Source organism: Anguilla anguilla, chromosome 8 (genome assembly GCF_013347855.1).
Source record: "Anguilla anguilla isolate fAngAng1 chromosome 8, fAngAng1.pri, whole genome shotgun sequence".
Classification (NCBI taxonomy): Eukaryota; Metazoa; Chordata; class Actinopteri; order Anguilliformes; family Anguillidae; genus Anguilla; species Anguilla anguilla.
In genome coordinates this window covers 27,079,364-27,093,786 of record NC_049208.1, presented here as the reverse complement: position 1 = coordinate 27,093,786, position 14,423 = coordinate 27,079,364, and the positions used below count along the sequence as shown (strand labels likewise).

Genomic DNA, 14,423 nt, shown 5'->3' with positions numbered 1-14,423 from the left:
CGCTCGCACACCTTGTTTTAATGCGCTGGGGTACGGGAGGGGGGGGGGGTACTCATGCTGGGTTTTGTGTGGATGTGTATGGGGTACACCGCCACCCCGCCAGCTTCAGAGCTACGGAATTCTTTCCCCCGGGTCGCAGCCCAAGCCGAGCGCGGGGTTTGGCAGGAAAGCCGCCTCGCCCAGACCCGGCTCCTCCGGCTCGCGCGTCCCGGCGGCGGCGTGTCTCAGCGCGTCGGCGGCCCCGGCGGCCCCAGCGGCTGGCTCAGGAACGGGCTTTGCTTTCGTTCCGCGGCTCGCCCACCTCTTCCTCCAGCTGTCTCCTTACGACACGCGTCTGACATCACCTGCGCTTTCTCTGTGCACCCCCCCCCTCCCCTCTGTGTGCCCCCGTGTGGTGATGTCAGGGGTGGCGGTGGGGGGCACCGTAAAGGGCCAGGGCCTCCCATTGTTGTACGCTGGTGTGTGTGTGTGTGCGTGTGTGTGTGTGAGAATGTGAGAGAGTGCGTGTGTGTGAGAATGTGAGAGAGTGCTTGTGTGTGTGTGTGCGTGTGTGTGAGAATGTGAGAGAGTGCTTGTGTGTGTGCGTGTGTGTGAGAATGTGAGAGAGTGCTTGTGTGTGCATGTGCGTGTGTGTGAGAATGTGAGAGAGTGCTTGTGTGTGTGTGTGTGCGTGTGTGTGAGAATGTGAGAGAGTGCTTGTGTGTGTGCATGTGCGTGTGTGTGAGAATGTGAGAGAGTGCTTGTGTGTGTGCATGTGCGTGTGTGTGAGAATGTGAGAGAGTGCTTGTGTGTGTGTGTGTGTGTGTGCGTGTGTGTGAGAATGTGAGAGAGTGCTTGTCTGTGTGTGCGTGTGTGTGAGAATGTGAGAGAGTGCTTGTGTGTGTGCGTGTGTGTGAGAATGTGAGAGAGCTTGTGTGTGTATGTGTGTGTGTGTGTGTGTGAGCGTGTGTCTGCATGTGTGTGCGAATGTGTGTCTGTGTCTGCACACTATCAAAATGGTTGCCTGAGCTACACTATTGCTCAGCCTTCAATCCTCCTCCAAATAGCCAAAATCCAGTATCAACGAGAAGCTGAATTTCACACAAGCGAGACCACCCAGGGTCACATTCCATAGAGACTCTACCTGTGAGTCAGGAAACAGACCCATGTGATCCCAGCCCCAGCTGAAGTCCCCAGGGCAGCGGAGCGGCTGGGGCTGCTGGGGAGGGCTGGGGAGGGCTGGCAGGGAGCCACGGGGCCCTGGAGCAGAGCGTACTGTACCTGTTCTCCTGGACCTGCTGCTCATTGTACCGCCGGTGGAACTCCTTCAGCTCCTCGATCAGCCCGGCGGAGAGCATCTCATCCACGCGCTTGTCCAGCCTCTCACCCAGACCTGGAGGGGGGGGGGGGGGGGGCACAGAGACAGCGTGAGGTCATTATTCCAGCATTAACAGCAGCTTCCTGTGCGAGTGCACCGCTCGGTTTCCCACGGTAACGTGTGGTATTTACCTGCTTGCCAGATGCGGCCACTTACGCCGCTCACACATGGCATCCATTTACAGCCATTAGCTGCATGCCTCGCCCAGGGCCAGCACGACCACAGCCACGCCTGGGTAACCGGCGGCAACCGTTGGGTTACGAGCCCGGCTCCTTAGCAACCGCGCCACCCCGTCGCCCCGTGAAGTTAACCTAACGACGGCGGTACCATCCGCGGCGCTTCGGGAGCTAACGAACAACACGCCCCCTGCGGCAGTGGGCGGGGTTAAGATCCCGAAGGGGGGGGGGGGGGGCACTGAGGCGAGCGGAACGACGGGGCGGGGCTCCCGCAGCCTCCCTCACCTTCCGTGTTGCCGTGCAGCCAGAAGATGCAGGCGTGCGGGAAGCGCAGCGGGCCGCCCAGCCCGCCCCCGCCCTCCTGCGCCCTCTGCTCCTCCAGCAGCCGGCTGTGGGCCACGCCCGTCTCCTGGTGCACCTGCAGGCTCCTGGGGAAACACCGGCCTGCCGTTAGCTGGCCCTCCCAACCGCCTTCCCTTTATTCCCCTTTATCTCCGCAGTGTAACCGACACGCAGTGAGCTACAGAAAGAGCAATTCCAGCTCACTGGCCTTCCTCACACTGTACACAGCAGCGCAATACAACAGTAAACAACCACTTAATAGTCATCACTATCATGCTGTTTACAAATAGTATTATTGTTATTATTATTATTGGTAGTAGTAGCAGTATTACCGTTAGTATTATTATTAGTAGTAATATTATTATTATTATTATTAGTAGTAGTAATATTATTATTATTATTATTAGTAGTAGTATTAGTAGCAGTATTACTAATAGCAGTATTACTAATAGTATTATATTAGTATTATTATTATTATCATTCTCATAATTATTATTATTGCTCCACTTCGTCTCATTTTAACGTGCTCATCATTGCATAATGCAAGCGGCAGCCGGAGCGACTCCCACAGTGTGACGGCCGTGCGGTCAGAGAGCCTGACTCCCCCTCCCCTCCCTGCGGATCTGGGAGCCTGACTCCCCCTCCCCTCCCCGCGGATCTGGGAGCCTGACTCCCCCTCCCCTCCCCGCGGATCTGGCAGGTCTGTCACGCTCCTGACGGGAGCCACGCGTCAGCGCGTCAGCGCGGCGTCTCCGCTCGCACGTGTCCCCGGCAGCGTCGCCCCGCTCCCCGCGCTCGGCCCACTCCGCTTCCTGCTCGCCGCCGAGCGTGAGTCACGCCGGCTCGAAGGACGAGTTCGTCGACACCCGCGCCTCTTTTCATCGTGTGAGAGAGAAGAAAGGGATTTTAAAAAGCTAGCATCCCGTGTAAGAATCAAGAGGGTCCAGGGATCCTGAGGAACCTCGCCAACTGCTAATAGGGACATCAGCACAGTGGCACAGCAGCAGAGGCAGGGGATGCATTTTGGCTAAATGAGGCTGAGCAGAAGCCGGTGGGGGGGGGGGGGGGGGGGGGGGGGACGACTCACAGGCACACAGGAACAGGCTGCAGTGACGGCAGAAGACTCACGCCGGTGACACGGCACCCAGGAGGGGGATGAAGAGAAGCCTGCAGTCCTGACAAGCTGAAGATAAACGCACACAGGAGCCCCAACACCGGGAACACACCCGTCAGCTCAACCCCACACCCTGACGCGCTGCCCGCACCAGGAACACACCCGTCAGCTCAACCCCACACCCTGACGCGCTGCCCAACACCAGGAGCCCACCCGTCAGCTCAACCCCACACCCTGACGCGCTGCCCAACACCAGGAACACACCCGTCAGCTCAACCCCACACCCTGCCCAACACCAGGAGCACACCCGTCAGCTCAACCCCACACCCTGCCCAACACCAGGAACACACCCGTCAGCTCAACCCCACACCCTGACGCGCTGCCCGCACCAGGAACACACCCGTCAGCTCAACCCCACACCCTGACGCGCTGCCCAACACCAGGAGCCCACCCGTCAGCTCAACCCCACACCCTGACGCGCTGCCCAACACCAGGAACACACCCGTCAGCTCAACCCCACACCCTGCCCAACACCAGGAGCACACCCGTCAGCTCAACCCCACACCCTGCCCAACACCAGGAACACACCCGTCAGCTCTACCCCACACCCTGACGCGCTGCCCGCACCAGGAACACACCCGTCAGCTCAACCCCACACCCTGACGCGCTGCCCAACACCAGGAGCCCACCCGTCAGCTCAACTCCACACCCTGACGCGCTGCCCAACACCAGGAACACACCCGTCAGCTCAACCCCACACCCTGCCCAACACCAGGAGCACACCCGTCAGCTCAACCCCACACCCTGCCCAACACCAGGAACACACCCGTCAGCTCAACCCCACACCCTGACGCGCTGCCCAACACCAGGAGCGCACCCGTCAGCTCAACCCCACACCCTGACGCGCTGCCCGCACCAGGAGCGCACCCGTCAGCTCAACCCCACACCCTGACGCGCTGCCCGCACCAGGAGCCCACCTGTCAGCTCAACCCCACACCCTGACGCGCTGCCCGCACCAGGAGCCCACCTGTCAGCTCAACCCCACACCCTGACGCGCTGCCCGCACCAGGAGCCCACCTGTCAGCTCAACCCCACATCCTGACGCGCTGCCCAACACGAGGAGCCCACCCGTCAGCTCAACCCCACATCCTGACGCGCTGCCCAACGCCAGGAGCCCACCATCCCCGTCTGCTCTATCGTTGCCACCGCTCCGGCTACCACTGTGACCAAGTTCATGTCTTAAATGACGCATTTGTGCCAGTCCGTTCGTCTTGCAGTAGAGAGGCTGCCTGGTGCCAACCGCCCTGCCCAGTGTTGAAACAGGACGCGTAACATCTGGTCATGAGGGCGCGCGCCTCACTTCTCTTTTTGTGGTCATTTTAAACGGGACCGTTCATTGCGCGCGGCGAGTAAAGCGGGCGGGGCCGCGCGCGGCAGGCCACCAGCTGCTCAGAGCCGAGCCGGCCCGGCGTTCCACTCTCAACCCACGACGGAACACTGCCAGCGCTTCCTGCACCAAACAAACACCTCCTGCCGCTCGCCGCGTGTGTCCCGGCTTCTCAAAAAAAAAAACGGAAAGCCAAAACTAAACCCATTTACGCCTGCTTCTCGGTGTATAATGTTTCTTTAAAACGGCCAACCTGGTTAATTTCACTATTCTCCACTTCTCTCCATTCTCTAAGTAAGTCAAAAGTAGCCAGGTTGAGAAAAGCTGCAGTGACTGGAAGCGGGTGCTACATCTTCCAGCGCAGCGGACTGCTTTCCCAGGAGGCCGCTCGGTCTGAAGCCCGCCCGGCCGCGCCGTACCTGGCGATCTTGCGCACGTTGTGGGGGTGGAGAGTCGCCGCCATGTCGGGGTCCACCTCGGCCAGGCGCCGGTGCAGCTCGGCCCCGCCCAGTTTTTCCAGCTCCGCCCTCGTATCAGGCAAACCCCTGCAGTCTCCTTTACTCGCCTGCAGAGAGAGGATAAGCCCAGCGCCCACGCTCAGTACCCACATCACATTATAACGCTTGTTTCCCATGCGCTGCCATTCACAGACCGGCAGGGTAGCTCTACCTCACACAGGCCTCACGCGTCTTTCCAGTTGCCTGTGAATTCATCTTTATTTCAACTGGACAACGGGTAATGGAGTAATACAAGGAGAAGGCAGACGCTGCTATTAACGCACACATTAATAAACGTCTCCTCTTATTTATTCCAGTCGTGACACAGATATATGGCGCTGGCCCAGGGCGGCTAGAAAATGATTTCTCCACCAGTCAGAAGCAGCAAAAGCAGCCACAGTGAAGGACAGTGCAATTTAGACCACCTACACTCTGCGAGGATAAAGGAATCCTCCACCAGGGAAATATGAGCCCTGATATCTGCTGTCCACTCCAGTGAAATAACATGGCTTTTTAATTTTTTATACGGAGGCATGAAAGCCGGTTTCACGGTTCATAACTCTGCGCCTGTATCCACATCACCGCAGTGTCACTGCCTGCTCCTGGAGCTGCCCGCCCCCTCTGCGCTCATTCCACGCCTCCGATTGGCAGACGCTCAGCGACAGTGATCCAGCCCCGGCCCCCTCATTCTGGGAACAGACTCTCTCGCTACACACCTCCCCAGCCAGCTTCCCTTCCCAGTTAAGCACCCGCTAACACCTATTCCACACTAACGATCAGGCAGTACGGCTCAATGGGAGGTATAAAAAGCCTGCACTGCCAATCACTGACTAATGAACCAATCAAATTATTTTTTCCTTCCAGAGCAAGAGCTCCATAGTGATTCACGGAAGTGGGCAGAACTATCTACCCTTGTAAAATCAGCGCACATGCACGGCTGATCCCCGACAACATGTCCGTGCACTTCTCTCAACATCCCATCCAGAAACAGACTGCAATTTACCCACAGCTCCTGACCCTCCCAAACTCTCCCCAGGCCCTTCTTCGGTCTCCCGTGACGCTTTGGGCCCCTGGGACGTCCCCGGCCGGCCACGCCCCTGGCCGTGTTTTCGGGCTCAGCTTACCCCCGTGTCCACCAGCACGTTCCACAGCAGGGCCTCGATGTAGTAGTTGGTGCCTCCCACGACGATGGGCAGCCTGTCCCTGCGGCGCACGTCCTGGATGTGGGGCGTTAAGGAGCAAACGCTTCGCCCCGCGCGTGAAGCATCAGGCCGTCAAACAGCCCAAACAGCCGCACCAAAGCTTTATTGCATGGGGGGGGGGGGTGAACGTTAAGCGCCCATATTAAACCGGGCCTGAACACAAACGCTGCGGATTTATGGGCAGGTAACCCGGGCTCCGGTTTGAAATCCAGGGGAAGCACTGCCGCTGAGCCCTGGATTAAGGCACTTAATCCAGACTGCTTCAGTGAGCACGACTCAGCCAGGGTGGGTAATACGTAAAGACCGTTAGCTCTGCATGTTTCAGATGATTCTGCTGGTGGGGCTGTGCATGCGTGCAACATTAAAAGAGCGTGGTTCCCTCCAATCCTAAATATTTTTATAATGCTACTGCAACAAATACAGAAAGCGTGTGGATGAATCTTAATGCCACTGGTGAAAATTCTATCCTGTCCAATAGCTCTTAGCAATACCAAATAGATTATATATTCAGTTACTTCTGGCAGTGCCAGGCATTTTCTCAGCCTCACTCTGTAGCGCAGACACTGATTCCCAGCAAAGCTACGCAGCCCAGCAGAGACAAGCTGTTAATGAGCCCAACACTGCAGCACTGCATGGCACTACAGACACAGCAGACTCTACAGACACTACAGACTGTACAGACTCTACAGGCACATGAACAGTATCCCTCCTTCCCTGCCTCAGCCCCCCCACCCCCCCCCCCCCTCCTTTGCATAATTAGATAACTGTCCTGACAAGAAGCGCACCATCTGAGCTCATCACTCATGACCCCCAGCACCACTCCCTGAGAGAGAGAAACAGACAGAGAGAGAAGCAGGAGAGAGAGACAGAGAGAGAGAGAGAGACAGAGAGATCCAGAGGAAGGAGAGAGAGAGAGAAAGAGAGAAGGAAAGAAGGAAGCTAGGCAGTGAGCCAGACAGGAAGGGAGATGAAGAGGAAAGGAGAGACCGAAAAAAAAGGGCAGTGAGGCAGAGAGAGGAAAACAGTACAAAGGGGCAGAGAGGGAGGCAGCGAGGGAGAGATGGAGGGAGAGAGTGAAGAGAAGGAGGGAGCTGTGAGCAGCATGTAAAGCAGAGAGAGGCTGACAGCCCATGATCCCTGCATTATCCTGCCCATTGACTACCTTTCATACCTCAGCATCAGAGCTGCAGCAGCCCCGCTCCAGGTCATTCTGCCCCAATGGCTCCTGCCACTGCTGCTGCTGAAGACAGCCTGGTGAGTGTGTGTGTGTGTGTGTGTGTGCGGGCATGTGTGAGTGACAGTGTGTGTGTGTGTGTGCGCATGAGAGAGAGAGAGAGAGAGTGTGTGTGTGTGTGTGCGGGCATGTGTGAGTGACAGTGTGTGTGTGTGTGTGCACGCATGAGTGAGAGAGAGAGTGTGTGTGTGTGTGTGCGCATGTGAGAGAGAGAGTGTGTGTGTGTGTGTGTGTGTGTGTGTGTGTGCGCATGTGAGAGAGAGTGTGTGTGTGTGTGTGTGTGTGTGAGGGCATGTGTGAGTGACAGTGTGTGTGTGTGTGTGCGCATGTGAGAGGGTGTGTGTGTGTGTGTGTGTGAGCGCACACACGTGTGAGAGAGTGTGTCTATGTGTGTGTGTCTGTGTGCACATGTGAGAGAGTGTGAGCGCATGTGTGTGCGTGTTAGTGTGAGTATGAGTGCGTGTGTGTGTGTGTGTGTGTGTGTGTGCGTGCGAGAGACAGTGTGAGTGCATGCGTGTCTATGAGGGGGGAGCAGTCATCAGTGGGTGAAGAAATGCTCCCACCCTACCTGTGTCTTCCTGCCAGTGTTACATTCAGCATGTACGTGTGCAGAATGTGCACAGGTGAAATTACATGTTTTTCTGGGCCAACTCATAAAAGAATATGCTAACTAGCTATCATTGGAGAACATCAGCATGCTGGGCACCTAGCTCTGACTGGATAAATACAGCCAGTGTTAAACAGGCCTCTTTTTTTACAGCTGGTCTGTAAGTAGCGTCCCGAAAAAGAAATGTTTTGTTGCTGCTGAAATTGTGTGCGTACACGCGGTGTGGGGGTACGTGCGTCCGGCTGTGACTGTGTGCGAGCATGTGAGCGAGCACCAATCGCTGCGTGCTCCCACCCGCCCCCCTCTCTCGGCGTGGGACCCGCCCTGTAATCACACAGCCCCACAGACCGTCCGCCTCGTCTATTAATATCCCCTCCGCCGATCGCGGCCACACCGAAACATCTGCAGGGGAACCGCAGGGGAAGCGCGCACACTCGAACCCGCGGTCCTGCCCGAAACCCAAAGAGAGAAGCTTCCTCGCTGCCGGTCCGTAATCCAGCATGCTGTTCAGCCAGCCAGCCAGCCAGCCAGTCAGGGAGCCCTCAGTGAAGACACCGCAAGCCACTTCTCACTACTGGGGAGCAGCGAGATTTTGAAAACCCTATTAAGCTGAGAAATGAGGCTCCAGTTTTCTAGTTAAGGGATGGACTGCGCCTCTTTCTTGAGTCTTGTGTCTTTGACAGCCTTTAACAATTTAACACCAGTTGTCAGTGGGATTAAACCAAAACTACGGTTACAAAAAAAACCCCAAAAACTCCCTAAAGTTAGAGGTTAGAGGTTAGGTGGCCTGTTTTCCTGGTTTGGTGCAGAGCCAACATGAAATCTGTGGTACGGTACTTTTCTAAGGCAAGTTCCCTAATAAGTAACTCAATAACATCAGCCTCCCCAGCCAAAATGAAGAAGCTACTCGGTTCACAGACTCACAGGCAGACGCTCAGGTTACACAAAGGTAAGGTGACCACTGAAGTGGTGCCTCTTGTGCAGTCAGCGAGGCAGACAGGATATGAGAGACAGGGCCTGGTTCCTGAAGTCTATCACCGTGTAGTTGGTCACCAGCGGGTCCACCACGCTGATCATGTGATGCGGGCACTCGGCCTGCTCTTCCGCCGTCACCTTGTTGGTGATGATGTCGAGCCCTCGGTACACCTGAGGGACCAGAAAACATCGATCACAAATGCGTTCGCACGGGAGAGCAAGGGGAACAGTCTCTGCACCTAAAGCCAGAGTTTAATGCATAATGGAATGGAACAGAACCCAACGGGTCAGAAGAAGAACGGGAGCGCACGGAACTAGAAAAGACTAGATTAAAAAACAGGTTGAACGGAATGAGAGCATGTGAGTGGGGTAAAGAGAGGAGTGGAGCGAGTGAGTTTTTTCATGGAGCGCAGAGAGGATGAGCGTAATGTCAGAGTGCCGGTGTTCTCTCTCCCTCCACACCGCTCCAGCACCACAGCCCCACGAGCGCAGGACATGCTGTGCTAGACCGGCGTGAGACTGCTGCATCAGAACACAGCAGGGCAGAAAAGAACAGAGCAGAGCAGAGCAGAGCAGAACAGAACAGAGCAGAGAACAGAACAAAACAGAGCAGAGCAGAGCAGAGCAGAACAGAACAGAACAGAGCAGAGCAGAGCAGAGAACAGAACAGAGCAGAGCAGAGCAGAGCAGAGCAGAGCAGAGCAGAGCAGTGCAGAGCAGAGCAGAGCAGAGCAGAGCAGAGCAGCAGAGCAGAGCAGAAGAGCAGAGCAGAGCAGAGCAGAGCAGAGCAGCGCAGAGCAGAGCAGAGCAGCGCAGAGCAGAGCAGAGAACAGAGCAGAGCAGAGCAGAGCAGAACAGAACAGAGCAGAGCAGAGCAGAGAAGAGCAGAGCAGTGCAGAACAGAACAGAGCAGAGCAGAGCAGAGAAGAGCAGAGCAGAACAGAGCAGCGCAGAGCAGAGCAGAGCAGAGCAGAGCAGCGCAGAGCAGAGCAGAGCAGAGCAGAGCAGAGCAGAGCAGCGCAGCGCAGAGCAGAGCAGAGCAGAGCAGAGCAGAACAGAGCAGAACAGAGCAGAGCAGAGCAGAGCAGCGCAGAGCAGAGCAGAGCAGAGCAGAACAGAGCAGAGCAGAGCAGGAGTTTCACTGGTCTTCCTTGGCTCTACCGATGACAACTGCAGTGAAATAAATCTGCGGCTTTGCAGTCAGTTGCTCCTTAATGGCAGTCACTGACATTTAGCCATTAACACACAAAATAAAATATAGAGCAGCTCACATGAAGAGCATCCACATCCAATTCGGTGGCCTGTCCCTCAGTCTCGAATCTAACCTACCTTTCCAGGTCTGACCGAAGTAGCCAGTAGTCCTGAAGTTAGGAACCACTGTCAGCAGGCCTGTTATGTTATGATTTTGACGACACACAACGGCTGCCTACAGCTTAGCCTTATATAGAGAGCGGCACAAGGAAGCAATAAATGACAAGAGGACACGCCCACAGCCCTCTCAGAACTTGCACAATCACGCTTCACACAATGGGCCGAACAAAGGGAAAAGCTGGCTTATTTTCCTCGCAGATCCACTGCAAATACTAAACCTTAAAAGACAGAGGGGAGCATCCACACCGGTTTAAAGCTCACCGTTTTATGTGACTGAAAAGCCGTCCTGTACCTAACCGGCAGTGTACCGTGTGTGCCGGGTGTGCGATGAGACCAAACTGAGAGTCTATCGCTTCAGGGAATGGCTTGGGATGACTCCAAGAACCTTCCGGAAGCCAACCCCCCCATCCCTCCCCCCCCCCCCCCCAGACAGCCGCGCCGGGCTGTGTACCGCAGCATCGCGTGCAGCTCCTGAGAGCCAAACCTGCCTCTGAATTATTAAGACCCCGCGCGGCACGGCGCCGCAGCCAGCCGGGCCCGCCAGGGGAACGGGTTCGGCGGGAAGCTATTTAAGGAAAGGACTGCATGACTCAGGGACCGCTCTTCCCGTTTAGAGCAGCCGACGCCCGCCCCCTTAAAGGAACCTGGACTGAACCGCGCGTTTAAGCCCCGCCCAAAGCCACGCCCAACCGAAGGCCTTCCGCCACGCTGCGGAGCGCACGAAGCGCGGCTGCGCGCTAAAACACCGCCAACGTGCGACACTCGCCAGTTTACTGCCCCCAACACAGCAAGCTGAGCGCAGAGCGAGAGGGCAGGTTTTGTTGCTTTTTTTTTTTTTTTTTTTTAACAACACAATGAAATTATGATTGCTTTTTCTCCCCGCTGACTTCCTGTGGCAGCTCTAAAGAACTCGCCACCTTTGGTTCCGCTCATTTCTCCTGAAAATCCACCGGCAAGGCAAAAGTGGACACGCTTATTTTACGGTCCGCCGCCCAGAAACGTGACCGACAAATAATCCAATCAGTCCTCTCGGTGTGGAATACAGCCGAGTTCACACTAAAACAGAGACCGTCTCTCTCTAAAAAAAATTCAGAATAAAATCCATTCTATAAAGTTAAAGGTCCTCTCAATCCTATACGTTATTACCCATGCAGATGTGTGTACTCGCAAGAAATCAATATGTTTGCCTGCTGGTTCAGCTTTCTAACCCTCCATGGGTTTGAGAAGACACAAAGTACTCAAAGTCCAAAGTTCCTGTCCAGGCAGGTACAGTACAGCTCACACTTCAACATGTTCAGTGTGACTGAAGAACTGAACGCTGGGCATGCAAACGGAATGGGCCAGTGTGCACGCACGGGCCCGGTCAATATCGGAGAGCTTTTTATAGAAGCTTTATTTTTTATTTTTTTACTCAGCTAAACAGACACTTGGAGACCACGGCCACAGGAGCGAATCAATTCCACTACTCAGCTGTTAAACCCCGGCTTCCTGCTCGTAGCCATTTCACTGGAGGGCTGGGCTCTCTGCCGCAGCGAGGTCAGGGGGTTCAGACTGGGACAGGAACCCTCAGCTCCGCCCTCTCTCCGCGTCACTCGTCCCGCTCGACCAATCGCGCCGGCGGGTTCGGCGGCAGCGGCAGACGGGCAGCGGCTCGCTGCCACGGAGACGGCGGGGCGCGCGGCGTCCTCCGAGCGGGCGCCCGCCTGCCCGCGGGGAAAGCGCCAGAGTCGTGGGCGGGGCCAGGCAGGGGCGTGGCCACCAGCGTGCGGCTGGCCTCTCAAAGCGCCGCCGCTCCAGTGCCTCCCCTTTTCAGTTCCCGCCCCCCCCCCCCCCCTCCTCTTTGCCCCGCTCCTTTGGCGGGGCCGTGCCAACCTCCCGCTGCAGCGCCAGCCGTCTGCTCCCTCTCCTCCCACACTCACTCATGCCCGCGCGCCCCTTTTCATCTCTCCATCGCTCCCTCTCCTCCACCTGCTCTCCTCTCCTCCGCCCTCCAGCAGCCCCCCGACCTGCTCTTTATCATCACCTCCATTGTGCTTCCCGGTCTTCTTCTCTTTCTCTCCTCTCTCTTTCTCTCTTTCTCCTCCACCCTTCTCACATTTCTCCCCTCCCTGACCCCAGGATGTGGCCCGCCTCGTCCCTGACAGCTGGCCGTGTGCGCGTGGGGGGGGACCGGAATGTCAACGCCTAACGCAAACTCTTCAATAGAGAGCCCATCCAGTTAAGAGAGAGAGTGTGTGCGTGTGCGTGTGTGTGTGTGTGTGTGTGTGTGTGTGTGTGTGTGAGTGTGCGTGTGTGTGTGTGTGTGTGTGTGTGTGAGTGTGCGTGTGTGTGTGTGTGTGTGTGTGTGTGTGTGTGAGTGTGCGTGTGTGTGTGTGTGTGTGTGTGAGTGTGCGTGTGTGTGTGTGTGTGTGTGTGTGTGAGTGTGCGTGTGTGTGTGTGTGTGTGTGTGTGAGAGAGAGAGAGAGAGAGAGAGAGTGTGTGTGTGTGTGTGTGTGTGAGAGAGAGAGAGTGAGAGACCGAGAGAGAGAGAGAGAGAGAGAGTGTGTGTGTGTGTGTGTGTGAGAGAGAGAGTGTGTGTGTGTGTGTGTGTGAGTGAGAGAGAGGGAGAGAGAGTGTGCGTATGTGTGTGTGAGAGAGAGAGAGAGAGAGAGTGCGTGTGTGTGTGTGTGTGTGAGTGAGAGTGTGTGTGTGTGTGTGTGTGTGTGTGAGTGAGAGAGAGAGTGTGTGTGAGTGTGTGTGTGAGTGAGAGAGAGAGAGGGAGAGAGAGTGTGCGTATGTGTGTGTGAGAGAGAGAGAGAGAGAGAGAGAGAGTGTGCGTATGTATGTGTGTGTGAGAGAGAGAGAGAGAGAGAGAGAGAGGGAGATGAGCTGAGCCTGGGGTGAGGCTCATTCACAGTTCATCATGATTTGAAACCGCAAAGCTTGCACACTGCCCACAGACCTATTCCACGTGTGGGAGAATGCTAAAAGAGGACTAAAAAAGCTTGCTGCTTAAAAATATTAGAGTGCAATGAATTCCCTCTCTCCCATCAAGAGGAAGGAACAGTGCATGGGACCATCCGGGCAGGGCGAGACAGAGAGAGCGAGCGAGAGAGCGAGCGAGGGAAATCACAAAAGGAGGGGGAGACTGGGACTGTGTGTCTGGGAGCGTGGCTACACCATGCAGCACCGGCTCCCCTTTGTGTGTGCGTGTGTGTGAGTGTGTGTGTGTGTGTGAGTGTGTGTGTGAGTGTTTATGTGTGTGTGTGAGAGAGAGTGAGTGTGTGAGAGAGTGAGTGTTTATGTGTGTGAGTGTGTGTGTGTGTGTGTGTGTGAGTGTGTGTGTGTGTGTGTGTGTGAGTGTGCGTGTGTGTGAGTGTGTGTGTGTGTGTGTGTGTGTGTGTGTGTGTGAGAGAGAGTGAGTGTGTGAGAGAGTGAGTGTTTATGTGTGTGAGTGTGTGTGTGTGTGAGAGTGAGAGAGAAAGAGAGGGAGAGAGAGATAGAGAAAGAGAGGGAGAGAGAGGGAGCAGGGCGGTTGCCTCCCAGCGCTCACACCCATGCTGCACACACCCAGACGAGCGCCCAGACAATGGACTCTGTGTTCTCCCAGAGCCCGGCAGCCTGACAGCACTGATTTACACAGCACCTCAGGCCATCCACGAGACAGCTGCTCCCTAACCCAGCGGGGGGGGAGAGGGGACAGAGAGACAGAGAGAAGGGGGCAGAGGGAGAGAGATGGAGTGAGAGAGACAGAAAGAGGGGGGGCAGAGAAAGAGAAAGGGAGAAGAGGGAGAGAGAGGGAGTGAGAGAGACAGAGAAAAATAGAACGGGGGGCAGAGAACGAGTGATGGGAAGAAACAGTGAAAGAAAGGTGGCAGAGAGAAAGGGGGAGAAAGAAGGAGAGAGGGGGCAGAGAGAGGGGGGGCAGAGAATGAGCGAGGGGGAGAAAGAGTGAAAGAAAGGGGGCAAAGAGAAAAGGGGAGAAAGAAGGAGTGGGGCAGAGAGAGCGAGGGAGGGGGAGACAGAGTGAAAGAGAGGGGGCAGAAAGAAGGGGAGAAAGAAGGAGAGAGAGTGAGACAGGGACAGAGGGAGAGCAGCATGGGGGAAAATAGGGGACTGTAATACAGTGGGGAGGGAGGGAGAGAGGGGGCAGAGCAGGAGAAAGAGATGGAGAGAGGCGAT

The 14,423-nt window shown here is 56.0% G+C and overlaps 1 protein-coding gene across 2 annotated transcripts in view; it reads right to left on the bottom strand.

Moving 5' to 3' along the window:
* Positions 1–14,423, bottom strand: part of trit1 (tRNA isopentenyltransferase 1) — a 42,852-nt gene that overhangs the window by 17,220 nt on the left and 11,209 nt on the right. For both annotated transcript variants that reach the window (XM_035430878.1, XM_035430880.1), the window contains 5 exons: positions 8,922–9,062; positions 5,998–6,096; positions 4,796–4,941; positions 1,819–1,961; positions 1,261–1,372 (listed from right to left, as the gene is read on the bottom strand). In XM_035430878.1, the coding sequence (XP_035286769.1) occupies positions 1,261–1,372; positions 1,819–1,961; positions 4,796–4,941; positions 5,998–6,096; positions 8,922–9,062 (641 nt within the window). The remainder of the gene's footprint in view (positions 1–1,260; positions 1,373–1,818; positions 1,962–4,795; positions 4,942–5,997; positions 6,097–8,921; positions 9,063–14,423) is intronic.